General features: G+C 52.3%; 1 protein-coding gene across 1 annotated transcript; it reads left to right on the top strand.

Moving 5' to 3' along the window:
• Positions 1–130: 130 nt before the first annotated feature.
• Positions 131–12,580, top strand: LOC134737833 (uncharacterized). Its single transcript, XM_063649030.1, has 5 exons — positions 131–223; positions 1,250–1,390; positions 9,474–9,594; positions 10,421–10,531; positions 11,642–12,580. Exons 1-5 carry the CDS (start codon positions 131–133, stop codon positions 11,857–11,859), a joined length of 684 nt encoding a protein of 227 aa, XP_063505100.1. The 3' UTR covers positions 11,860–12,580.
• The last annotated feature ends 15,395 nt before the right edge of the window (positions 12,581–27,975 follow it).

Here is a 27,975-nt window from a genome sequence, read left to right as displayed (position 1 = left end):
CTGGAGTAGGGCAGGCCCTAACTCCAAAAAAGATTGATGTCATATGAAGAGAAGAGACAGAGACACCACACCCAGGGAGAGAGCCACACAGAGAGGCAGAGACTGAAGTGAGGCACCTGCAAACCAGGGAATGCCAGCGGCTGCTGATGACACCAGAAGTTACAAAAGTCAGGAAGGGTCCTCCCCTGGAGCCTTCAGCAGGATCACGGCCCTGTTGACATTCGTATGTCAGATTTCTAGCCTCCAGTGTGTGAGGGGACACGTTTGTGCTGTTCTAAGCCATTCAGTCTGTGGTTCTTCCTCACAGCAGCCACAGCGAATCTCCGTTGGGTTGGGGAGTTTTATGCTTTTCAATACTTGCAGCATAAAACGCCCCAAAGTTCTTAGTTTATTCCTGCCTGGAGATGAACAGCACAGGCTCCAGAGTTATCTGTGTCTGAGTAAAAACCTTAGCTTTGCTATGTATTAGTTATATTCCCTTGGGTAGGTAACGTCACCTCTTTGTGCCTCAGTTTCCACGTCAGTAAAATGAGGTGAATAATCCTACCCAGGTAATGGCGGTGTAAATCAGCTACTGCATGCAAAGGGATTGACAAGGAGCCTGGTATGTGACAAGGCCTCAGTGTAAAACAGTTGTTCTCATCACATCCCTCAGCAGGTCGGACGATGGTGGGGGTGGCCAGTCCAGGGGCTGTGGGCTCCCTTTCTGGGTGGGCAGGCTGAGAGGGGTCATCTGCAGGGACCTGGCTTTGTTGGGGGCTGCCTGGGAACCATGAACTTACTGCAGGAAGAACTCTCCTCCTGGGGCAGGCTGCTGTAGGAGGGGTCCTCTGGCACCGGGACAGGAACTGAAGCCGGTCTGGATCTGCTCAGGGACTCAGCAGAGATGCAGCCCTGAGCCACCCGGCTACTGGTCTAGTGGGGGACGTGTTTACCACCAGGCCCTTTGCCCCGTGATTCTCTGTCCGATGGAGGATTGGCCCCAGTCCAAGCCTTGCCCTGTACTTATGACCATTTTAAACATATCTGCAGATGCTGTCATATTCAATAAAATATATCCTTGGAAAGGCAATATGAAATTTATAGTGGCTTTTCATTCTTGCACATTTTCTCTATTACGGATACTAAAAGCCTAATCATGATCGTGTGAGGCTTTGTAATAAAATGGTTTCATAAAATGTTGAGAAAGTGTCTGAAGAATGTTGGAAGCCTGTCCCACTGGAGGGTGACCTCTCCGCAATCCCGGCAGGAGGCTGTGCAAGCTGGAGTCCACGCCTGCCACAGGAGCTCCCGCCTCCAGGGGAGCCTGTCTGCAGGCAGCTCTGATTTTCGGAAAGCCGACAGCTACACTGCCTGCGACCCTGCCTTTAAGCCGATGGCTACGCTGCCTGTGACCCTGCCTGCGACGCTGCCTTCCTGTCACTGCACCCCACAGTCCTGTTATCCCTCCTAGAGTGCCTGAGAACAAAGGTCTGTCTTTTCCCCACCACAGTCTTCCCCATCCCCCCCTTCTGCCTACTGTTATCTTCAAGATCACTCCCCAGGCCACCTCAGGGGGGCCTTTAGCCCAGCTCAGCCCCTTCTGCAGGCAGCACCATTGGCACTGGTGGCTGCCCTGACTCTTGGTCCCCTGTGAGTGTCCTGTCTTTATTTTGCAGCAGGAGGGGAAAGGGTCCAAGGAGAAAGCCAACAGGTGTCCTCATGAATCCAGAAACGTCTCTCCCTTCCCACCACCTTAGAGAAGTGGTGCCTCCCCCTGTTACTGCCATCCCCTTCCCTCCCCACACCCACTGTGGGAAGCAGCACAGTGCCATGGAAAGGCCTAGAACTGGGAATCAGGGCACATTGGGTGTGCATTCCTTTTGCACCACTCACTAGCTCTGCAACCCTGGCAACTTCCTTGACCTCTGATTTCAGTTTCTTCATCCAAAAATGAGATTGGCAATTCCACCTCCCAGGGCTTTTATAAGGATTAGGTGCATGGTACTTAGTAGGTGCTTTGTAAATATTAGATAAGCCTCGACCTCCTGGGCTCAAGCAGTCCTCCCACCTCAGCCTCCAGAGTAGCTGGGACTATAGGTGCACACCATCACACCCACCTAATTTAAAAATTTTTGATAGTGACAGGGTCTCGTTCAAGTGATCCTGCCACCTTGGCCTTCCAAAGTGTTGAGATTACAGGCATGAGCCGAAATTCTTGAACAGGGGCCACAGGATCATATTAAAACTTCATAATATTTACTTGGAGAGAATTAAGCTGATAAGTGGATATAATTGGTGTGAAATTCATCTTTTCCCTGGCCAGAGCACCTGAAGAAGAAAACAATGATCCCAATCACCATTACTGAAGCAAATCCTATCCTCTGGTTCTATCTTCACCTGGAGGCCTCTAGCATCCTTCGAAGATGCTTCTCTGCAATTCCTTCCAGAAGTCTCTGCAGATGCTTGCCTGTGCTTGGCCATGCTGGAGTGACCACGTGGATCACGACCCGGCTCTTCTTCTAGGTGCTCAGGACCACGGGGGGTGGGGGTGGGGCAGTGAGAAATTGGAGGCTGATGCATTACCTATGGATCCATAGTGAGTACCCCAAAACCTAGCAGCTTACAACAGCTTTATGATCTTACACAATTTCTGAGGGTCGGAAGCCCAGCTTAGCTGGGTACCTCTGGCTCAGACTCTCCTGGGAGGCTGCAGTCAGGTCGTTGGCTAGATCTGCATCATTGAAATCCCAGAAGGCCAGAGGATCCATTTCTAAGATGGGGAAGTCCCATGGCTGCTGGCTGGTGTCCTCAGTTCCAGGATGGCTGTTGGCTAGGGCCCCCAAGGACGCCCAGCCACCTCCAGTTTCCACTTAGGTGTCTCCAGGGCAGTTGACTCCCCAGAGTAAGTGATTTGGGAGTGAGCAAGTGACAGTGCCACCAAAACAGAAGCTGCTGTGTCCTTTATAACCTAACCTCAGAAGCGACATCCCATCACTGTGGCTGTATTTACTGAGTTGAGTCCACACTCCAGGAGCAGGCTGTGAGGACCAGGCAATGGGATCACTGGGCACCGCCCTGGAGCCTGGCTCCCATGGCTACAAAGCATAGAATCCAAGCAGAGAGGCCTGGCCACTCTTAAGTGAGATTTCCTTCCGTCTGGGCAGCCCGAGGAGTTGTCGTCTACTCTGAGCGGGGGTGGGAGAGCCATCTGCTCCCAGGCTTTTCCTGGGGCAGTGCCAGATAATCCAGGCAACCCCCCTTTTCTATAAAGTTTTTCCTGGTGGCCATTACCTTCCTCCTCTTTGATGTAGACATCGCCCTACTGTTGCCTTTACCATGAGCTTTCCAAACAAACAAACGCAAATGAATAATAAGCACAGCTCTCGTACTAATTACCATTTTGGTCCTAGGCCTAGTCCTAAGTCCTTGGTGTGGAACTCCCACCTGGGGAGGCTCAGCCAGTTATCCAAAGGACCCGTCCTCATGTTAACCTGCCCCCCCGGTCTCAGGGGTTCCGGAAGGCAGAGTGTTCCTCCTGTGACCCACAAGGCAAACCTCCTGTCATGGCATCAGGACCAGGCTACATAGTTTGGGAGGCCCAGTGCCAAATGAAATGTGTGGCCTCTTGTTCAAAAATTATTAGGAATTTTGGCAGGGCTCAGTGGCTCATGCCTGTAATCTCAGTGCTTTGGGAGGCCAAGGTGGGAGGATCACTTGAGTCCAGAAGTTTGAGACCAGCCTGGGCAATGTAGTGAGTGAGACTCCATTTCTACAAAAAATTTAAAAATTAGCTGGGTGTGTTCGCATGCACCTGTAGTCCCAGCTACTTGGGAGGCTGAGGAGGGAGTGTTACTTGAGCTGGGGAGGTGGAGGCTGCAGTGAGCCATGATTGCACCACTGCACTCCAGCCTGGGCGACAGCAAGACCCCATCTCAAAAAATAAAAAAAAAAATTTTTAATATGATGACATTAAACCAATTACAGGAGCCTTGGAAGTGCGGGGCTCTGTGCAACTCTGCAGGTCACACGGCCATGAAGCTGGCCCTGCACAGCATAGCACGCAGCAGGTCTGTTGGAGTGAAAGGTGTCACAGTGGGTTTGAATCTCTATCCCAGGGCCTGGCACTGGGATGCCCCCCGACTTGGCCAAGGCTGCTCATGCCCCCAGCCCTGGTGAAGATATGGCTGATGGTCACAGCATCTTCACAGACCCCTCCCCTACCCCCATAGAGTCAATTCACTTCACTTCAAGCATCACGAGAGTCTGAAATGTTTATGAAGCTGCCTGTTAGTTCTTACTTAGTTTTAAACGTGGCCCCTTATTCTACAACTCAGACAGAAGTCACATCAGGCTTGAGGATAAACCCTGCCTACTTAATTTCAATTCTCACAGACTCCTCAGTTTTTCAGAAATATATTTTATGTATGTGTGTATGTATATATGTATGTATGTATGTATGTACGGAGACAGGGTCTCACATTGTTGCCAGCTGGAGTGCAGTGTGATCACAGCTCATCGCAACCTTGAATTCTTGGGCTTAAGTGATCCTCCCGCCTCAGGTTCCCAAAATGCTAGGATTAAGGGCATGAGCCACTGTCTTTCAACACATAGTAGCTGGTTTATTTCATAATTGCTATGTTTTGAATGTGTCCCCCAGAAGTTAGGGCTTTAGAAACCTAATCCCTTTGCCCTCTTGAATGGATTAATGGATTCACGAGGGCTTTGCCTTTATGAATGGATCAATGTCACTATCACAGGAGTAGGTTCATTATCAAGGAGTGATTTTGTTATAAAATGGAGCTCTGTCTGGCTATCTTGCTCTTGCTCTTGCTCTGTCACCATGTCCTTTGCTGGGATGCATCATCATGCAGCACAAAGGCCCTCGCCAAGGGCTGGTGCCATGGTCTTGGACTTCCCATCCTCAAGAACGGTGAGCTAAATAACCTTTCTTTAAAAAAATAAATTACCCAGTCTGTGATATTCTGTTGTAGCAACAGAATACAGATTAAGACAGTAATTCTATGTATTATTTTATTTGGTTCATTATTGGCAGTCACCAAACTACCAAAGGTGTCCATGGCACAAAAAGGATAAGACTGTCAGGAAGAGATGACCTGGCAAATGCAGATGTGGAAAAGGAATAGGCTTGGAGCAAATGCAAGGTTTAATCGCTCTTTCAGGGTTGTATGCTCTCTGCCCCTATTAATTTAGTAAATGGCTTTGTCACGGGTGTGTTATTGTTTGCTTTTCTTTATGGCATCCCTCATGTCTGGGCTGAGCAAGTGGCTAAGCACTTGGGGCTTGATGGGCTGAAGATGGGGCATCCCCAGGCTCTCTTGTTCTTGGAGAAACAGCTGCAGAGGGTTCCTTGAATATGTGTCAGGATCTAATTTTACTAGGAGGAAAAAAAACCTGTGAAACTATAGATGCAAATGTGAAAGAACAGAGGGGAGGTTATCTCCCTCGGGTGTTCCCTTCTCGTCCTAGTCATTTGTTGAGCATTTACATGCATCGCCCCCATTTAATTCTCATAGAGCCTGGGAAGTAGTTTTCTATTCCTACTTAAGAGGAAATGTTACAGGAGATATTTCAAGACTTACTCCAGGTAAAGATGTTTGCAAATGACAGAGCTAGAACTTGGTGGTCCCAAAGCCCGTGTCATGCTGTTCTCACTGCCTCTGTGCCCAGCCTATGCAGGGCAGGGAGAAGAACACCAGGGTGGCCTTAGGCAACTCATTGGTGTCTGGAGAATCAAACAAGGCAATATATACCTGATGAAAGGAGCCTCAGAAATTCAAAGCATATGATTGCTTTCATCTAGGGTAGTCCAAGAAGTCTTTCTTGAGCTGGATCATAACAGATTCAGACATGGAGAGGTGGAGAGAAAGCTGTGGGGCTGATCGTGGGGGGTGGGAGCAGCAAGGGGATGGGTAAGGGCAGATCAAAGGAGATGGAGGGAATCAGTAAGAGAGGAGGCTGGTGGCCTGGGATGGATGAACGCAAGCTTGATTGCCAAGTTGAGCAGTTTCTACTTATTTCAGTAGGATATTGGGGAGCCACCAAAGGTTCTTCAGAGGGGAAGCCATACAATAAAGCTTCACTTTAAGAAATGAATTGGGAGTTGGAAGATGGTTTAGGGAGTGGCAGGCCTGGAGACTGGGCAAGTGGTTAGGAAGTTATTGCAACTGCTTGGGTGAGAAATGCCGAGGACCTGAAATAAGGTGATGGAGGGGAGACAGGAAGGTCAGCAGGAGCTGGACGCCTGATGGCATGGCAGAGCTGGACGCCTGATGGCATGGCAGAGCTGGACGCCTGATGGCATGGCAGGGCTGGACGCCTGATGGCATGGCAGGGCTGGACGCCTGATGGCATGGCAGGGCTGGACGCCTGATGGCGTGGCAGGGCTGGACGCCTGATGGCGTGGCAGGGCACGGGTGGCTGGGAGGACCCAGCGGGACATGTGGACAAGAGAGAAGTCATGAGAGGACCAGCTATATGGCTTTTAGCATTGGAGTGGCCATGGGGAGTTTTAGCTAATTCGTCCTGCAGGTTCCCATAGGTTCTGCAAGGGAAGCCCCACTGGCCTGTGATAGATACCTGTCTGCAGCCCAAGCTCTCCAAGCTGTCTCCTGGTCTCCAGGAGAGATCAGCCCTTGCCCCAGGCCTGCTACATTGGCTTTTGCTTTTCCCAGTTTAGCCCCAGAAGTGGTGGGAGCAGATGATTTGACCACAAACTGTAGCCATGAAGCCAGTTGCTGAGGCGTGGAATGAACGGCCTCAGACCTGGGGAAGTATTGCACCTCTTCCTGGAAGATGATCAAAGGAGCGGCAGGTGCATTTTCTTCCTCCTTTGCAAATGGCCAATCGCCCTGAGTTTTCCATGAAAGAAAGGGCCATGGAGAGTAATGGTGCAGCTCTCAGACTCTGGAGCCCAACTATTAGAGTTGGGCCCAAATCCCAGCTCTGCCGGGTACTTGCTGTGAGACTTTGGGCAAGTTACTTAATCTCTCTGTCCATCAGTTGCTTCATCTGTAAAATGGGAATAGTACTGGTACACACCTCCATGGACTATGGAGGATAAGTGAGTTAAAACACAGAATGCTAATCGTGCCTGGTATGTAGTTGGTGCTTAATAAATAAATGTTGAATGAATTAGTTTTTTAGAATGAAACATCCCAAGGAGAAAAATCAGAGGTGATTTTTTTTTCTCTTTTGCATGTGAAATGGAAAAATCTAGATAAGAAAGGGCCTAGCTTTGTTCTGGCCACTTCACAATAGTCCATTTGAGTTGGGAGAGAGGGGAGTTACTGGAGGGAGTACCCTAAAAACTCATGAAAAATGATTTCCTTTCTCTGCTTGTTGAAATTCTCCCTTCAAGACCCAGTTTAAGTGTCACCTCCTCAGAGGAGCCCTCCTTGGTTTCCACCCTTCCTCACCCCTGTCAGACTCGTGGCTTCCTCCTCTATTCTTCCCAGTGTTCAGCATGTAGGTTGATGGCAGCACTCACTAATTCTGCTTTGTTTTACCTGTACTCAAGTTCATGGCTGTCTCCTCTCTGTGGTGGAGCTTTGGGTTGGATGGGTCTGGGAAGTCCCACCTACAGCTGACAAGCTGGGCTGGGCTCCAGGCCATCACAGGTCCCCAATCAGCAGCTCTCTCAACCCTGGCCTTGTGCCTTCAGACCAAATGTGGCCGTTGAATTAGCAGCACTTTTAGGATCAAATCACAAAGCAACTCCTTCCTCTGTCCCGGTTTAGTCAGTGGAATCACTTCTTCCCTGGCCACTGCTGCAAAGTCAGGCAATCCTATAACTTTTCTGGTTGCTCTTAGTTAATAAAAACTGTCTCACTGCAGGAAGGTTAAATGTCCCGTCCTGAATTTGAGTTAAAATGAAGGCTTCTTGCCTCTGCCGTCTTGAGCTTGCTGCAGGTAGGAAGCCTGCAGCTGGGAAGGAGCTTAGCTTTTCCCTCCTTCCTCTCACCCAGCTCACTGTCTGCATGCTACTCAGACTTCCCGGCATTTGACCCAGCAGACCGCTCCCGTTCCTGCTCCTGCAAGTGTCTCCCCTGGCTCCTGTGAGGCCCACTGGCCTGGTGTCCGCTCTTTCTGAGGCTGTGACATTGGAGCTGTCTCTTTGGCTCATCTCTGTCCACACTCTGTCCCTGGAAAGCCGCACCCCAGCAACATTCCCATCTCTCCTTTCAACCCAGATCATCCCTGAGCTCCAGACTCCAGTTTCCAATGTTGATTTCCAGTGTTCAACCTGACAGCAGCCGTTGGCTCAAGGCTTCCTGAACTCAGTAACTGCCCCACTTAATTGCTGAGATGAGAAACCCCTGGTGGTGCTTGTTTTCTCTTTCGCTCCAAATCCACGCACAATCTAGCCCTAAGTTCTGCAGGCTCTGCAGCAGTGGTTCTCAGCCCAGAGGGGCCGTGGCCCCCAGGGGACATTTGGCAATGTCTGGAGACATGTTTTATTGTCATAATTGGGGGTGGATGGGGCTATGGGTTTCTAGTGGATTGGGGCCAGGGATGCTTCTAAACACCCTACAGTGCACAGGCCAGACCCCACAGTGAAGTGTCTTCCAGTCCAAAATGTCAGTAGCAGCACCCCAAGAAACCCTGCTCTGCAGCCAGAATATGAACCCTGCACCCTACGCTCCTCCTGCCTCCACTGCGGTGGACCGGCCAGACCCACATCTCCTCTGGGCTGAGTGACTGCAATGGCCTCTTCCACTCTTGCCCTCCAGCAGACTGGTTTCCACCACGCAGCCAGCAGTGCCTTTCTTTCTTTCTTCTTTTTTTTTTTTCTGAGATGGAGTCTTGCTCTGTCACCCAGGCTGGAGTGCAGTGGTGTGATCTTGGCTCACTGCAACCTCCGCCTCCTGTGTTCAAGTGATTCTCCTGCCTCAGCCTCTTGAGTAGCTGGGATTACAGGCACGTGCCACCACACCCAGCTAATATTTTTTGTATTTTTAGTGGAGATGGGGTTTCACCATGTTGGTCAGGCTGGTCTCGAACTCCTGACCTCGTGATCTGCCCGCCTTGGCCTCCCAAAGTGCTGAGATTACAGGCATGAGCCACGGCGCCCGGCCAGCAGTGCCTTTCTAAATCAGGAGATCCTGCCCTTCCCCAGCCTAAAACCTTCCGGTGGCTTTCCAGTGAGAACTGAACTCATCCCTGGCCAGCAAGGCTCCAGACAGTCCCTGCTGCCCATCACCCTCCAGGCTCAGTCTCGGGCACAGCTGCCCTGGCCACTCTCTTGTCCCTTGCTGGGGGACTTTGCTCTTGCCATCCCATGGGCTTAGCATGCTCCTCCCAGACCTCAATGCACCTCCTCATCTCTCAGGTCTCCGCTCCCACGACCCAACCTCAGGAAGCTGGGGGTGCGGTGGGCGGGCTGTGGCCCAGGGCGGGCTTGGGGCTGTGCTTTGTGACTCAGCGCTGGTTCACTTCTCTGCACTGGGGTGTGGTGGGGGTGATACTTTTAGTCAAAGCAGCTACAAAACTCCGAGAGCAAGTCGGCCGTTTTCTACATCTGGAAGCTGGCCGGGCTCCTTCTCGGATTTATCGCAGGCAGGCAGCCGCTGACCCCTCCCTTTGCTATTGGAGGTGAGGAGAAGGAAGGGGACACGGGCCCTGGGAACTCGCCCCTGCTGAGTTACTCTACTTTTGGCAGCCTGAAGTTCAGGCTCCTGGCCCAGCATTGCAGGTTCTCCATTGTCGGGGTGGACCGCAGGCTCAGAACCCTCATCAGCTCAGGGCTCTACCCCTGCCTGGAACCGACCCACAGACCTTCCTTTCCCTCCCTGGGCTCAGGACACAGGCCAGGGCAAAAGTGAGGGGCACAAGTGGGGAGAAAACCTGTGGAGGTTCCTGCTTGGTGCAGGCTCAGGCAGAGGCTCTTGACATGACACTTCCCCTTTAACTGACTCATCACGCCCAACTTCCAGGCTGTGTCATGCCCCTTATGCAGAGAAGTGAAATGAATCTCAGAGAGTTCATTAACGGGACAAAGCCTCGCAGGGGAACAGGATTCAGTTGCAGAACTCAGGCCCAAATGACTCCGCAGCTGCTGGCACACCACGTGTGCAAGTGCGGACACACACACACACACACACAGCCTGCCTGTGCTGCTGAGGAGTGCGATAAGGACCAAGACCAAGAGAAAGAGTAGCCAAAGGAAGAGGGAAAGGCCTTTGTTGGGACAGTCCTGGTGGCAAAGGGCATTTTGGCTGAGAAACCCCGTAAGTTAGATTTGACTCCATGACTTGGGGTGGGGGGGCACAAGCTTATCTCAGATCCATCAACTCCCCTGCTCTGGGGTCTGGTTAATCCGTGCAGGGACACAGCCCTGTGTGCTAAGAGGAAAGCTGGCCCCGTGTGTGGGGCGGGACAGGCACCCAAGGGCCCCGTGGCCCTCCCTTTTCTTCCCCAGGTGGCTGCCCCGCCCCAGAGGCGCTCCTGCCACACGCCCCTCCGAGGGGGATGCCTCCAGCCACTTGTCCACAGCCTCGGGAGTCCCCACAGCAGAGGCAGCCACGGGAGGGTGAGTTCCGAGGAGATTCGGATCCTCTCCAGGGATGAGGGAGCCGGGCTGGAGGGGCTCTGTGGGGAGCGGGGATACTTCGCTGGGGGACTCTGCTCCTGCTGATAGAAGAGAAGAGGAGCATGTTATGGGCGTCTAGTGAATTGAGGCTGATAGAAAAGAAGGGGCCCCTGGCCAGGCTCCGAGTTGAGGGCTGGGCGCCTTTATTGCTTTTGAAGACAGAGAGCCTGGGACGGGGAAGCCGGCGCCTCCCTCTTCCTCCCTCAGCTGATCCCTTCGCCCTGACTGGACACCCGGTGGGGCTCAGAGTTAGTGGGGTCACAGGGGATCTGCCAGCTCAGGAAAGAAGAAGGTGAGCAACAGGGACAACTTCGGTTCTCCCATTCAGGGGCGGGTTGGCCTCGGGCAGCTCACCCCATGGCTCTGCTCCTGAGCCTCCTCCCTGGGAAACCGGGCCAACACCTCCTACCTCACGGGCGGGCCGTGAGAACCAAACCTCGGAGTCATTCGCCACCAGGAAATGCAAATGAAAGCCACGGTGAGATGCCACCACACGCCCACAGCTACAGTGACAGACAATCAGTGCTGGCCGGGAGGGCAGCTGCCCTCCCCGCCCCACCTCCCTGCTCCTCTCTGGCGGGAACGGAAAACAGCGTAGCCCCCTTGGAAAACAGTTTGACCGTTTCTCAGAAAGTTCCACGTCACCTCCTTATACTAGATGGGAGAAGAGTGTGTGATGAATGATTCCATTCGGATAAGTTTCTAGAAAATGCACACTCATCACAGTGACAGGCAGATCAGAGTCTGCCTACAGAGGGAGGGTGAGCAGGGGCAGGAGAGACGGGTGACAGAGGGGCACAGGGCTTCAGGGGGCGGTTTCACAGGTGTAGACATGTCAAACTCATCAAATTGTACTGCTTCATTAAATGTCAGTTATACCTGGGTAAAGCTGTAGAAAAGATCTTTTTTGGAGGCAATAAAAGGTGGATTTACGCTGCAAAAAAAAATGCAAGGCAAGTGAGGCACCTGGCACGGGACTGTTGAGTCGATGCCGACTGCTGAACATGTGAGCCCAGTTCCTCACAACTTCCATTCATTCTTTCCTCCCAGAACATGGAAACGGAGCAAGGGGAGGGACGGGAGCTCTCAGCCCTGCCTGCAGGAGCACTCAGAGACACACATCACAGAACTGGGTCGCAGTGCTGGGGATCCAGGACGGGAGGGCCTCACAGATGCCCAGAAGGTTCAGAGGAAGCAGCTGCAGTTTCCGGAATGTGCCAGGCTCCCTGGTGCTTTTGAGTGTCTGCAAGTGTGGCCCCCCTGCCTGAAACACCCCACCCTCCTGCTGGTCTGGCCACCTCCCAGTCAGCCTTGTCCAGTTACGTTTTCCTGCCTCGCTTCCCCACAGAGCGAGTGTGGCCCCTCTCAGCTCTCCCAGCCCCTCACCCTTGGGCCTCTAGTTTGGCAGCTGTCACATGAGCTACAGTCATGACTGGTCTGTCACCCATTGCAGACGGGGCTCCTGGAAGGGTGATGCTACGGCTCCCCCGGCCTCTAGCATGGGCCCAGCACAGAATAGGAGCTGAGGAAATGTTTGCAGCAAGAGGTAAAACTGCTTCACAGTATGTGTTATGAGTTGAACTGTTTCCCCCCAAAAGATATGTTGAAGTCTTATGACCTGAATTGTGTTTCTCCAACATCCATACCCCTGTACCTCAGGATGTGACTGCATTTGGAGAAAGGGCCTTTAAAGAAGTAGTGTAATTAAGTTAAAATGAGGTCTTGTGGGTGGGCTGTAATCCCATCTGCCTGGAGTCCTTACGAGAAGGGAAGATATGGACATAGCCACGCCCGGAGGAAAGGCCAGGTGAGGAGACGTTCCTCTGCAAGCCAAGGAGAGAAGCCTCGGAAGAAACCAGCCCTGCGGACCCCTTGGTCGTGAACTTCCAGCTTCCAGAACTGGGAGAAATGCATTTCTATTGTTTAAGCCCCTGGGTCTGCAGTACTTTGTTATAGCAGTCCCACAAACGAATACAAAGTCCTAACCCCCGGTGCCTCCGAAGGACCATTATTTGGAACTAGGGTCATTGCCAATGTGATAAGTTAAGATGATGTCATACTGAAGTAGGGTGGGCCCTGATCCAATATGAATGTATCCTTATAAAAAGGGGAAATTTGGACACAGACACACACACGGGGAGACTGCCATGTGGACATGAAGGCAGAGATTGAGGTGATGCATCTAGAAGCCCAGGAATGCCAAAGGTGGCCAGAAAACCACCCGGAGCTGGGGAGGCCTGGAATAGAGTCTCTTTCACAGCCCCAGTAGGAACCATCCCTGCTCACACCTTGATCAGAGACTTTTGGCCTGCAGAACTGCAAGGCAGTGAATTTCTATTGTTTCAAGCCACCTAGTTTGTTGTACTTTGTTAGGGCAGCTCTGGCAAACTAACAGAATATGGGAGATTAAAATATCATCCCACTACAAGTTCATCCACACAAGGGGTTCTGCCGGCGGCAGCACAAAGCTACCATGAAAACACCTAATTATGAGAAATGAGCTCCCAGACCCTCCTGCCCGTCACTCCCTGATCTTACCAACTTCTGCCCCCTCCACTCACACGAACAACTGGTTTACATGTCTGTATCGCCCCCAAGCCAGCCACCCCCAGAACCACGCTCTACCCATTGCTGGGCTCAGTAAATACTCTCACTTGTGGCTAAATCACCCATCCAGAATCATACTCTGCTCCCTGAAATCCCAGACCCAGGCTGCACTCAGCCCTCCCACACGGGTACAAGAGCACATTTAGACCAAATTTCAGCAGGTCCAGGGAGGCCCTGGATGCCAAAGTTTGCACCTTCTGGTGCTTCCCGACATGCCACCCATGGCTGACTTGCATTCTCTGCCTCGGCTGGTAGCTGTTCAGCTGCACACCTGACACGCCCTAGCTCTAAATAAGGAGAGGAACCAAACCCAGCACTGCCCCGTGGCAAGCTGTGGAGAAGGAATGGGAGTGGGTGGAGATGTACCTCCCTGCTCCGTGGACGTGTGGTTAGGAAATGCCATTCCCGGCCAGAAGCAGAAGCTGGGCTGGGGTGAGCCGAAGTCTCGGCCAAGACTCCTTGACCTTTAGGGAGTGCCTGAGACGCTGCACAGCCAATAAGCTGCTGGGCCAGGGACACTTGCAGATCCAGGATTGGCCTACTTTAGCCCCCTGCCCAGGGCTTGAATCCCCTCTGCAGTCTCCCTGCTTAGAGGACACCACTGTGTTTGAACACCTCAGCTGATGTGGGACTGCTGGCATCTTTCCTGCCTGGACCTGAGAATGGCTGGCCGAGGCTGAGGCTTGGGGCAGCTCATTCCCTTCCAAACTTGCCCATATCTGTGCAGTGGGCCACAGTTCCTGTCTGGGAGCCCCCAACTCCTGCAGGTCCTCCTCAGCAGCCTTCCCCACGGCTCTATGTAAAATTTCACCCCCACCCCTTTTTCCTGCCATATTTCTCTTCTTGTCACTTTCCACCCTCTAAGTCCTGTTTGTGTATTTAACTGACAGCTTTTGGTCACCGTCTGTCTCCTCCCTTAGAAAGGCTGCCCTGGGAGGGAGGGTTTATTTGAGGGCTCGGGGTTGCTACAGCAGGCACAAAGTCAGCAGCTGTGGCCTGACCGAATAGAAGAGAAGCTGGAACGTTAAGTGAGAGGTGTTTCTGCAGCGGGGCCACAGCCACACAGGGCTGGCTGGAGGGGGCTGGGTGGGGGTCCTGCAGGGAGGTGATGGGTCCCTGTAGCTGCGCCGGGTCTCCTGCAGAAGAGTTTGCATTTCAGATCCATGAGCTTCCCCTCATTCCAAACACTGGCTTCCTCCACTTCTTTTTCCTCCCCTGGGAATAACTGGAAAAATGATTCCTAAGCTGTCAGGAGAAAATGAAGAAACCATAGCGACCGATTCGCAGCCTCTCCTAAGTCAGCCAAATGAGAAATAGATTTGGAACCACCTCTGGAGGGGGCGGCTAACATCTCCAGGAAGGCAATAACCATAGATTGTGTTTCAGCAGGCGGGGAGGGGCAAGGCTGGGGGAAAGCTGCCGAAAGCCCGCCTCAGCCACCCGCTGCGCTTCCAGTCCCTTCCCTGGCTCAGGGCTGGCCAGAAAGACAGAGACGTTTCATGCGGGGCTCTGCAGATGGCAGGCGTTCCACACCCATTCCATTCCCTCACTTCTCTGGAAATAGCCCCGGGAAGTAGGCAATGTTACTGACTCTGTGTCACAGACCGGGAAATGCAGACCTGCCTTGGCCGCAGAGCTAGTTCACGGGAGGGGGATGGAGCCAGTTCTCACGCTGACATTGGCCTGGTCCCCACAACTGTGCCTTTTCTGTTGTGTCCCCAGAATTTTAACATTCTCCAGCTAGACACAGGCCAAGACTGACAATGCTTCACTTGGTGAAGACCATTTTATGTTCCTCCAGCAGCCTCCGTGACCTCGGGCGGGCCATTCGGTCAAGCAATCCTGAATTTACCTCCCAGTGACATTGTGTCTTTGGGTCATCATCAGACTTCTTTCAGGGCAGACCCACGGGACTGTGCAGAAAAGGGCTTGAAGGAAGGAGGAGATTTGTGCCGGAGCCCCTGGTGCTGTCAAAGTCAAATAAAATATACAGACGAATCTCTAAGTTTAAAACGTTTTATTTGGGAAGCAAGAATTTCAGTTTGGGGCATACACACAGACTGGGTGGTCTTCAGTATGTCCAAAGAGCAAAGAGAAGGTTGTAGGTTTCATAAAAATGAGAAATGTTACGGATTGTTAGGAAAGCAAGTTCATTAGCACTAGCAACGTTCTGGGGATCTGGCAAGCTCTGACTGGTGAGTGGGTGAAACCAGTCTTAGATTTCCGCAGGTTGTTTCCGTAGCTATTAGATCAAACTGGTTTCAGGTTGCAACACTTGTCCCAGCAGCCAGGGTTGGAGACAGTTATACTCTTGGAGCAATGTTATGTGGTCCAAGTGCTTTTCCCCGTGGTCTCGTAACTCTGCTTGGCTATGACAACAGTGACCGCTGTATGATCAGCTTTCACAGTGGCCACAGGAGGAGCCAGATTTGAGCCCATGCCTTCTGGCTGGCTTTCTCTCCCTTGCTCCTAGCAGGGCAATGCAGGGTGAGTGACAGAAGTGGACTCAGCTACAGGCAACATCGAGTGATCTAGGTTCCAAGTATGGCACTTTATCCGTTGTCTTATCAACGTAAAGAAACAGTGCTTTGAAATTTTGTCAAATTCAGGTTTGAGCAGCCTGATGCAGAAATTCCGGGGTCAGGGACTCCAGGGTGAGGAGTTGGAGGGGTGAGCTGGCTGCAAAGTCTCTGGTCAATGTGGGTTCTGGAAAAGAAAGAAAGAAGGAAGGGAGTCTCCTCACTTTACCTCTCTGGTCTCTGAAACAGTGTCCACTGTTCTGAGCCCTCAGCTGCCTGTAGCTCTTTACAGAACAGACCCCACCCTGCTTTGTATCCAACTTTGTATCCAGCATCTCAGATGTCGCCACAAGGGGCAAAACCAGGGGTTGGGTGACTCCCTAGCCAGAACTCCAAGGCTACACACAGCTATTTAGAGAAAAGAAGTGTGCTTATTTATTTGCTTTAGGATGCAATTTCATGAGTGACATTTAGCATTTGTTGAGCCCCTGTGTTTACAAAGTGTTTCCACCCACATGGTCTCTTTGGACCACCTGAGGGAGCACAATGTGCCCTCCACCTTAAGGACTGAGGGTGGGACTTGGCCAGGATCCCAGGACTGTCCAACTCCTATTCTAGGGGGTTCTTTACATCCACAGAGGTTTTGAAACCAAGGAGCGTGCCTTCCGGAGCACTTAAATTGCATTTGATGTTTAATGACTCTTATTTACTTATCACAAATACAATTTTTAGTGATACAAGAGCCAAGTCACAAAGACTAGATTAAACATGTACTCTCCTCTGTTGCATTGGCTTCTCTACATCATGGTAACAGGTTGTCAGGTTCAACTGCAGCATTGCTATTAGAGGCAAAGGTAGGCAGGAAGCTCATTCTTGCAATCTCTAGAACTTTGGTAAAAACTCAAATATATCTATTTTTTCCTTTCCTTAGAATTTTCTCAGTGTTCTCACTAACCAGATACTATTAGCTTTATTTTGCATCCATTCATTTACTGAAGCCTACATGTGTTTCAGTAACTATGCTAAAAAATTCTGTTTGTCCCTATTTGAGGGCACTTAGTTCAGTGGGAGTTGGTGGCGGTGGCAGATATGTACAGTTACAAGGTGATGCAATGACAGTGACAGGCAGAGGGAGTTCTGGGAGCACACAGGGGAGGCACCTAATCCAGCCTGGTTATATCAGGGAGGGCTTCTTGGAGGAGGTGACATCTGAGTTTCTCAAAGGAGAGGATAGCCAAGGGAAGGAAAAGAAGTTGCAGTAAGTAGAGAGAGGCTGTTGAAGGAACTGGGGCACGGGAGCATTGGGTACTCAAACAAGGAGTGGTTTGGGGAGATGGACCTTAGGGAACACAGTGGGCATGGGAAAAACTCAGCCCAGCCCTCTGTCATGGGTTTTGTATGCTGAGCCACTGGGAGACTTAAAAAAAGAAGACCTTTTTTAAAGAGCAGTTTTAGGTTCACAGTAAAATTGAGCAGAAGGTACAGAGAGTTCCCATAGAGCCCCTGCCCCCACCAGAGTTGTACATTTGTTACAATAATAAGCCTGCATTGACACATCATGATCATCCCACTGGAAGATTCTGAGCAGGGAAAACATTTTCACATTACCTTTTACAAAGTCTTCTTCCTGGCAGTGAGTCACAGTTGTTTTTAAACAATTAATGGTGTACGTTGTTACTTAGCATTTCCCCAGAGCAAATGTTTCTATGATCTCCAAAAGACAGAGGCTATGATGTCTTCTTGTCCCACCCTGTAGATCTGTAAACCTAGAACAATGCCTGGTCATAGCAGATGCTTAGAAAGTAGAGGAGGGTAGAGGCGGGAGGAAAGCAGGGGTAGAGAGAGGGAGGGAGGAAGATAGCCGCAAGGTCTCTTGTGTATTTCAGAAACATCGTTCTGGCAGCAAACAGAGGAAAGATGGCAGAGGGTGTGGCTTGTGGTCAGGGACAGTTAGGAGACTACTGTCATGCTCCGGGTGCAAAGTGCAAGTGGTCTGAGTAGGTGGCCGTGGTGGAGAGGAGGGGACATCAAAAAGGTGGGATCTACCCCACCAGGTACCTGAGGGCGTGAGTGCAGTAGAAAACCACCGGGAAGTTTTCAAGGCCCAGGCCCAGCTCTCAGTCTTCTCTGAACCATGGAACTAGACGGAGAGTTTGTAAGGACTCCAAAGGGAAAGAGAACATGGGAGGGAAGGAGGGTTGGGGAGGGTCAGGTAGGTTGCTTAAGTTGGATTGAGTTTGAAATATACAAACTAAGAAAAATGTCAGATGGTTCTTGTTTATTGTCTAAAGAGTAGAGGAGAGAAAAACAGAAAACAGACGTTTACGTTGTTGGCTGTTAGATAAAAGGCCCTGCGTCCCCTGCTTCTGAGTAAGAATGACGATGTGCCGTAGGATGACAGGGCCCTTTGGAGGTTCTGTCTGCAAGGTAATCTGTTTGCAGATGAGCTCCAGGCACGGGGAAGGTGCGCGGTGTCAGCGTGGCTTGCTGAACTCACAGCAAGCCATTTCAGGGATGCTGGGACGGAAGCCGCCCTCCCTTTCCTGCCTCTGCTTCCAAGTTCTTCCTCTGCAGCCCTGTCAACGCGCCGCCTTTGCTTCATAGCACATCTCCTAATGGGCTCTGGCGGCGCTGAGGCAGCCTTCATATTCCATTTGTTCCTTGGATAATAAGCTTAGCCTCGAAGCCAAAAGAGAATGCCCTGATGATTGTTAAATACACATGCATGGGGCTGACTGCTCCCCAAAACCTCCAGTCGGACGTCGCACCAGCTCAGCAAGGCCATTTGCATACAGGCAAATGGCCCTCAGTGACTAATAGAAATCCAGCTCTATCTTGGCAAGGAAGGCCTTCGGTACGCAGCATTAATTTGGTTTGCACAGTGGGATGGAACACATCCTTAGTTCCTTTTAGGGAACTGACTTATGCTTTCTCCAAAGGGTGCTTCCTGGGGACTCCCAGATATTGGAGATGCCAGGTGTAACTCATCTCAGGGGCTCCCTAGTCCCAAGCACAATCTGCCTTTTTTTTTTTTTTTTTTTTTTCCCAGTTTTACCGCTCAGAGAGGATTGTGAGGACGAGGTCACCTGAATCCTAATAACGCTTCAAGTCATCATTAGGGCTTGATGCATTTGGCCTGGCATGGACAGCACTGCTGCAGCTCACAGCCAGAATGATTCTGTCTGGCTTCCGTCTCCACACCAGAAGTCTGGAAATGCAGCCTGTTCTTTTCCATTTGGAGTCCTGGGATCTGGGTTATTATTGCCAAAGGCAAAGGAATGAGTTTCTAGAATTATCACTTGGAGGAGCAATGCACCAGGGGGTAAACCTAGGAAGTTTCCAGAAAGCTAGAAGGTGATTATCTCCACAGTGTACTCTGAATGTGAAAACCCAACTAACAGAACATTCGGAGGTAAGTGCAGGACTCCTCAGCCTGTCTCCACCAGGCCTTTTAGTCAGTCTAGGAGGGCAAGAAAGATCACTTCAATTTTAGGATCTTACTGCACTCTTGGGGCAAAAATAAGCCTGTGGCCTTCAGGGGTCTCCAAGACACCTGCTCAGTAAGGATGTTTAGTCTCAACCTCCAGAATGAACTAGGCTCAATTCAAATAAAATTGGTGAGGACCCACTAGTGCCAGGTGGGAGGTGACTACGGTGGGTATAGGGGAAGGGATGTCCTCAGTCCTATGGTCATGGACTTGCTAGCTCCAGAGAGCAGTCGCCCGGGGGCTGCAGCAACAGAAGGCCTTCCCCACTGTTAAAGCCTAAGGCCTTGTCCGGGAAGACTAGGGCTGTGCTTTGTGCCAGGATCAGGCATTTTCTAGGTTTTCTGAGCAGATCGTGTGGTACATGGGCAGGGCCAGCACATACGGTTGCGCGTGTTGTCCACTGTGCAAGGGCATCCAGCTGAAAGGTGAGCGAGGGCTAGATTCCAGCATGCCTGCCGCTCACCACACTGTGTGCCCATGGCGTCGCGTCTGTCCAGAAGGGGCATCCTTCTCTAAGTCACACAGACAGACCCTCTGGGCTCACTAGGGCCCTGCACATGAGGAGAATGAAACACCCCCAGGAAGGGGTCAGCGAGATTTGGCTGAGCAGCACAGGGCTGCAGACAGGACGGAAAATACTCCCTTTACCACACTGGCTGCCTTGCCTTTGGTGCTTTGGAAGGGAATTGCAGGAATTAATAACCAAACTCACTCTATTCCATTCCTAGCACCTTGTACACATTCATGGCCAGTTAACTCTACCTACGCCTCTTCCTGGGCTTGCGTGCAGTTATTCCCAGCGAATCCCTGCAGGTGCTGTAAGAGACAGATCTCTGCACAGGCGGCTCATCCTGCCAGCTGGAGTCAAGGTTATCTCACCCAGGCTGGCCGAAACCCATAAGCAGCCCTCTTTCAGAATTCTGCCTGCTGTGCTACCTAAATATAGTTCATGTTACCTGTCTTTTAAAAATATTTCTAGCCTCTCTTTTTCCCCCTGTACATTCATGATTAATTTTGTATGCCACTTTTTTCCGTTGCTACATGCTAAGCATTTTCCATAGTGCCACGTCATTTCCACACTGCCATGTGTCATTATGGCTGTATTATCGCCAGCTAAGCAGGGCTCTGTAGTCTGACTAATCATTATCAAATGGTTTACTTAGCAGACACATGTCCCCCCTGGTAGGAAATGTTAAGTGAGGGGTAGAAGATCTGTCCTCAACTCTGTTCTATTCAACATTTTTGCCGATAGCCAAGATGAAGGTGTAGCATGCAGACCACTCAACAAATTGGCAAAAGACACAGAACTGGAAAGGGTAATACATTGTTTGGACAAAGTAATCAAGATTCAAGATTGCCCAGCAATGCTTCCCTGGAAACTTCTTCTTACCTACCCCTATCTGCATAGGGTTTTGTCAGAAAACATTTTAAATGGTCCACTTTCAAGGCATGATAAATCTAAGCGCTGGCAGCCAGCCTGTGAATGTAACAAACGGCACAGCTCATGCACCTAGAAGGTCGTGATAAACAAACAGAATGCAGAAGAGGGGTCAGCCCATAAAAGGGGAGAAAGTTCGATTATTGGGAAATTGAAACTTAACAGGGGAAGAGGACAGGTTATAACCTTATACGGGGGATAATGACACTTAGGCAATGTCCGAGAAGATTGTCACCCCACAGTACTCAACTGGGGGAGGGACTTGTGTGCTAGGAGATAAGTTACCTGCTGTAGCTGCCCCAGGTGTGCCTGCCTACCAGGCACTATTAAAAGTCTCACTTCTGCTGTTCTTTGTCCTCTGAGTCCATTGTTTGGGTGTGGGCAGGTGGGCGTGTTTCTCACAGTTTTACTCAGCAGCCACAACCACAGCAGGTGGCTCATCGGTGCAAGGTGGGCAAGACACCTGAACTGGGCCAGAGAAACTTCCTGATGATTTTGGAATTGGGGCTTACAGATTCCAGGCGTCTCCAGGTGGCTTGAGCATAGCACATCAGCTAGGGAGACACTGTGGCTATGTTTTGTCTCGTGACCCCGAAGTGGAGGAGGCTGGTTGGGAGAGAGACTCGGTGAGAAGGAAGGTGCAGAGAGAAGCAAGAGAAAAGAGAGGCAACTAGAACCCTGCTTCATTTGTTCCTGAAGCCCAGTCACATTTCTGCCCCCTTATTCAGAGAGTCCATATCATGAGAATACAATCCCTCAGCCTGGGCTGGCATCTGTATTCACTGCAGCTGAGAAGGTCCCAGTGAAGCCAGCAGGCAGAAGATCTGCAGTCTTGGTCTCCAGTTGACTCAAAGTTCAACAGAGTCAACAGGCTGCAGAAGAATCAAGCCCCAAATTGGGGGAAAGACCACATTTGGAGGGTGACAGTTTTGGTGTGACCTCGGCAAACAGTAGGATGCCTAAGGAAGTCCCCTGGACGGTGACATCAGGCTCTACACTCAAGGGCTGAAAGAATCAGAGAAATTTTGGCAGAAGAAGGGAAGCAGATTTGGCAGAAAGACACATTTGTCATATAGGGTGTGGAGAACCAAGGTCAGAACTAGGACAAACAAATGAAAGATGCCTGAATGCAAATTTTGGCAAGTTTTTTTCTAGCAGGTATCTGCTAGTGGGTGGGGTTTCCTGGGAAGAGGCAGCCAACAGGCAGAAGTTTTAGCAGAGGCTGGGTGACCTCATGTTGGGTAGGTGAACCTCCTGAACAGAGGTGGTTGGACGCATCCAACCCCAGCCCATGGTTGTGGGGTTGGTGTGAAGTGGCATTCTCCCTATCTTCTAGAGACTGAGAAGTGACCCTCTAACAGATGTTTCAGAAATCCCAGGAGTAGAACGTTTGGCTTGAACTCCTCCTCCCAAGCAGTCCCTCATTTAGGAAATCACCCCAATGGAAGCAGCAAAGGAAGCATTCTGTGAGTGAAGGGCAGTGCCCACAGTGGCCTGCCAAGAGGATGTGGCCCTCCCTGACTGTCCCTACCTCTGGTGGGAACCTAGAGGGGGCGGGAGGACATATGAGTAAGTGCACCCCATAAAGAAGGACACGGGGGGCTGTTGCCTTGCAGAGGGTCACATGCTGGGCTTGCTGGCAAACTGGAGTCTCTCAATTCAAAGTCCACAGGTAGACAGGCAAGTAATTTCCTAGAAATTAAGTCTGAACGCTCCACAGCCTCTCCTCAAAGAGTGAATATGAGCCGGCAGCTGGGGCACACGGGGGCCTTGTGTGTGCATGTGTAAGGGTGTGTACTGTTGTGTGCGCACACCCTCACACACGTATACACCCTCACACATGTACATACGCTTATGTGTGCACATACCCTCACATCTGCACACACACACCTGCCTCTACACACCCACATGTGCACACGCTCACACACCAGTGCACCTCAGAGGAAGATTTCTTCTCTTCTGAGGAAGTCGAGGAAGCTCCTGGCAGGAGAGTTGAGCTGGGCCGGCCTGAGGCCTGCAGGCCCAGGAGGCTGAGGACTGGGAAGCGGTGCAGAGCCCAGCAGAGCTGCAGAAACCTGCCCCCAGGCTGGGCATGTCAGCACAGTGACCACGCAGCAGCAGCCCCGCAGGCGGGGGCTCCCTCCCCAGCCCAGAAGGTTCCCTATAGGGTGCAGAGCGGCCAGCCAGCCTTGGGCCCATTCCAGTTAGTGCTGAGCCAGCAGCGTCTGTCCTCCACCAGCCCTGCCCCCGTGGCCCAGGCTTGCTGCTTCCTCCCGCTCTTGGAGCAGGGCCCTGACTTGTTCACACCTCCCAGGCCTGTCCCCCACCTCCCACTCAGTTCCCAACACTGTCCACAGACATTCTTTTAAGGGAGGCTTTGCTTGCATCACTTCCCTGCTTAAAACTCAACAGTGACCCATTCGTCAGCCAAAAAGCAGGCCTTCTTCAGCCCGGCATTTTAGAATAATAACAAATTTCTCAAGCCCTGATCTGAGTGCTTTTACATACACAGTTGACCCTTGAACAATACGGGTCCACTTACGCACAGATTTTTCTCAATCAATGTTATACCATATGCCCGCCCTTCCTGCCTCCCTCCCATCTCCTCTACCTCTTCTGCCTCTGCCACCCGAGACAGCAAGACCAACCACTCCTCTTCCTCCCCGTCCTCAGCCTACTCAATATGAAGACAACAAAGGTGAATCTACTTCTCCTTAATGAATGGTGAGCATGTTTTCTCTTCCTGATGATTTTCTTAATAACATTTTCTCCTCTCCAGCTTACTGTATTGTGAGAATACAGTGTATATACACTGTATAAAATATGTATTAATCAACTGTTTATGTTATCAGTAAGGTTTGTAGTCAACAGTAGGCTATTAGTTAACTTTGGGGGAAGCCTAGGGTTATATATGGATTTTTTTTTTTTTTTTTGAGACAGGGTCTCCCTCTGTCACCCGGGCTAGAGAGCAGTAGCATAATCATGACCCCCTGCAGCCTCGACCTCCCGGGCTCAAGCAATTCTCTCACCTCAACCTCCTGAGAAGCTGGAACTACAGGGGCATGCCACCATGCCAGAGTGTTTTTATTCTACTGTTTGTAGAGACAGGGTCTCCCTGTGTTGCCCAGGCTGGTCTTCAACTCCTGGACTCAAGTGATCCTCTCACCTTAGCCTCCCAGAGTGCTGGGATTACAGGTGTGAACCACCGCACCAGCCTTTACATGGATATTCAACTCCGTGGGGGTGGGGGCCAGTGTCCCCTAATCCCCGCTGTTGTTCAAAGGTCAACTGTATTTGCCTCTTCGTCCTCACAATCACCCCCTTGAAGTAGGTATTATTATTATGATTATCCGCATATTATATGTGAGGAAACTCAGGCAGGAGGAGGAGGTCATCACTTGCCCACTAGCACAGACAACAGGGGACAGATCCAAATTCAAACCCAGACAGTCTGACATCTCAGCCCACACCCTTGCAGCTCAAAGTGTGGTCCCTAGACCAGCGCATCAGCATCACCTGAGAGCTTGTTAGAAATGCAGAGGCTCAGGCCCCCCAACCCTGCTAAGTCAGGAAGGTCCCCGAGATCTGAGAAGCTCTGCTTGTGCTTCAGAGCCAGGTCCCCTCTCACCCACCTGCCTCAGCCCTGTCAGCCCCATGCCTTTGCTTGTGCCATCCTTCAGCCTGGAGCTCCCTGCCCCAGTGTGTGGACCCTCCAGGCCCCCCCACCACATCCACAAGTAGTTCGCGTGCTCCCTCCTCTTCTGACCTCCCTGGTCCGTGCCTCCCCCATCCCCTAGGGAAGGATCGGTCCCTCCCACCCTGAGCTCTCGACGCAAGGTCGTGCCTCAGTTATTGTTCTGACATTGCAGAGGGTATTTGTGAGTGAGTTAGACTTGACGAGTTCCCCTTTTTCTGTGCACGCATGCATGCATGCACACACCTCGTGCCCCTTGTGGAACAGGACAGCCGGCCTCTGAACCCCAGTCCCTGTACCTGTCAGCCAGGGCTCCCCTCCTTCTCTTTCCCTCCTCCTTGAATCCAGCTCTGAGGACTTTGGTCTTATGTTGTCCTCCATGCCTGGCCTGATCCCTAATGAAGCCCTTGATCTCAGAACTCAATGCATCATTCCCCACCAGCCAGGAGGAGCCGGACAGCTTTGCCTGCCTTTTGGCTTTCCCTTCTGATACTTTCCCCTTGATCTCGAGCCCTGTCGGTAGCAAAGGGCAAGGAAGGGCCTCCCAGCAGAGCAGCTGGTGCCCTTCGCCACTGGTCACCCCTCCCTGCCCCAACACCTGGCCTTGGTGGCTGAGGGCGATTGGGAGGGGTTGGCTTGGCGGCAGCAGCCAGCACAGAGGACCCAATCTGGCCCGAGAGGCAGGTGGGCAGAGCGCTGGAGGGAGCAGGCAGGAGAAGAGCAAAGGCTCGGGAGCTGAATCCTGTCTCCACAGCATCCCCTGCGGCCTCACTCCTCAGCACTTCGGCTCCCTCCTTCTCAGCTGGGGAGAATGAGACACAGCCCATGAGGCTGAGGCCATTATGAGGATGAGAGGAGGCGCCTCGTGTCAAAAGAACTGAGTATTTAGCCAATCACCATTTCATGGACTTTTAGACAGTCAGAACTGGAGTTCATAAGGAATCATTACCAGGCAGGGAAGCTGTGTCCCGTGCAAGGGGGCACGGCCAGCTGTTAACAGAATGAGACGATGCTTCCTGCATCCTGTCGTCCTGCCTGTGGCCCTCTGTGGCTCCCCTTCGTTGATTAGGAAAATGGAATCAGGGTAGCGCCTTGGGAGAAAATGCTGTGGATCCCAGGGCCAAAGCTCGTTGTGCCCTTGGTGAGCTGTTTGCCCTGAGGAGAGCCCAGCAAAGATGCCTCCCGAGTCATCTCCTTCGGCCACTGCTGGGCCTGGACGTCCCTAGAGAGTGGGCCAAAGCCAGGTCATGTTCCTGTCATTGGGGAAGTGGAAAAAAAGGGGCTGCCATCCCTCCTCTCTGACAAACACAGGGAGGTGCCCGTGCGCCTCCGCTACTCTGCCAGGGATACAGACAGACAGACACTCAGGCAACACCACAGGCCCCAAGAGGCACAGGCACACCGACAAAAGCAAACCCATACCGGGGTAACAGATACCACACACATTTAGTCATTGCTGGTGGCCCCCAGGTGCCAGAGACTCTCACAGACTCTCATGGGTGTTCAACACCCATGCCCCCCCACCCACACACCTGTGTACGCCCGCACGCTGCCACTCTGACCTGTGGGTGGGGGCAGGCACGTGAGCGGGCACTGAGTCTTGGCCTGAGCAGGTGCGTGGGTGTCCCCCCCGCACTCAGATAGGCAGCTGGAAAGCAGGGTCAGGCTCAGGTGCACAGAGCACAGTGGCCCTGAGCGGGGATGGTGGGCGTTGCCATGGAGATGAGAGCCAGAGAGGCAGCACTGCAGGCGAGCTCCATGTGGGCAGCTGAGCCCGCAGATCCACAGATCTCGGGAGGGACTGGGCAGTGCTGGAGGCTCCAGGATGGGAGCCGGAGCAGGGGGGGCTCTTGAGGTGGAGGTGGGGCTGAGGGGCTCTGGAATGACAGGAGCAGCTGCTCGTGTTGCAGGTCTGGGTGTGGGGTCATGAACTTGTGGTCTTGGCTGGGAGCACAGACAGACTATGGCGCCTCTGCCTCCCCCATCAGTGCCACTCACTCCCACTCCTGTCCCCCACCGGCAACTGTGCTGAGCTCACGGCCAAGGCAAAGCTATCAGGGAGGGCGAGCAGAGGCAGGGAGCTAAGGATCGTGGCTGGTTTTGGGAAAACGGCTGAGGAGGGTCTAGCTGATTCTCCCCACCTCCTGGCATCACCTGACCTCTCTTTCTTTTCCACTGGTCCCGTGTTTGCAGCCTAGTGGAATGGGAATCACACAGGATTGGGAGTCAAACAGTAAATCAGGATGCCGGTCCCTGTCGACCAACTCTGGGACCGTGAGCAACCTCCCGAGTGAATCTCAACCTGGGTCTTCACATCTGTCAAATGGGATGAGGAACCCTGATCGACCTACCTCCAGAGCTGCTGAGAAGGTCAAGTGACTCTCAAGACATTCAACTGGACAGACATGGACAGATGCTTACTATGCACCAGCACGCCGTGGCGCTCCAGGGACGGAGAGAAGTACACTCTCGCGGAGCTCACCAGTGAGCGGGTTGGGAGACGAGTGCGTGCAAACAAGACAGCTCGGATAAGCGCCAGGACTCAGCCTGTTCCAGCAGCTCCTGGGAGTGCCTGCTAAGGGCCAAGTACCGGGATACGAAGAGGCAAGTGCGACAGAGGAGCCCAGGGACTGCATGGGATTCAAATCACAGAAGAGCAGCGGCCTCCCCCAGAGCAGCCCTCAAATGCATCCGTCTCATTCATCCTCATAACCCGCCAGGTGGAGCCACTGAACGCTCTCCCCATTTTACAAGTGAGAAAGCTGTGATCAGAAAGAATAAACAGCTGTCGCAAGTGCAAACGCACCCTGGGAAGAGGTGGAGCTGGGATTTGACTCCCGTCTGGCAGGTCCCAGAGTCCCTTCTTTGGGCCACTGAGCTCAACTGCTTCTCCCGGCCTCACCCTTCCATGTGTCTATGGCCTCTGGGAGGGAGCTGCCTGGTGTCAAAGGCCCTCCCCTGCTCCCTGCCCCGGCCCGGGCTGTGGTCCCACCAGCCACTCACCCCTCCTCCTTCCCTGTTTTCTCCTCCTTACCTGCGTTCAATAAGATGGTCCAGGGGCGTGGACAGATAGCACAGTGTCACAGAGCCCGACAGAACTGACATTGGCATCCTGCGCCACGACCTGCGAGCTGGGGCAAGGCCACGGAGCCTCTCTGAGTGCTGTTTCCGTGCTGCAGTCCACACATGGGCAGTGCGGGGCATGAGCTGGACCCTCAACACCTTCAGTGCTCACGAGGCACTCTGCACCCCCAGTGCTCCAGAAGGGGCCATCTGTCCCCTGTTTCCAGGCAGTGAAAGGTGGAGTCTAGCCTGGCAGGACAGGAGGCAGAGGCTGGGCCTTGTCTCCAGAGAAACCGGGGCTCAACTCCTGCCTCCTCCCTCACTCGCTGTGTGTCCTGGGGAAAGTCACAAGGCCTCTCTGAGTTTTGTTCCTGGGGCCTCCCACCTCAGGGTCCCAGACGGGATCCAGCAGGACCAGAGGGCCACGGGTCTGAGCTGGCAGGATCTGAGCTAGAAGACCTTGCCCCTCTCCAGAGGACCCCCACCCCTCCCAGCTCCTCCAGGTGGCCCCCTGGTAGCCTCCCTGGGCCCTGTGAATGGGGGAGGGGGAAGGAGGAGCTGTCACCTGGGTTTGA

This window comes from Pongo pygmaeus, chromosome 12 (genome assembly GCF_028885625.2).
Source record: "Pongo pygmaeus isolate AG05252 chromosome 12, NHGRI_mPonPyg2-v2.0_pri, whole genome shotgun sequence".
Classification (NCBI taxonomy): Eukaryota; Metazoa; Chordata; class Mammalia; order Primates; family Hominidae; genus Pongo; species Pongo pygmaeus.
Note: the sequence above shows the minus strand (reverse complement) of the source record. Positions and strands in the feature narration are given on the sequence as shown.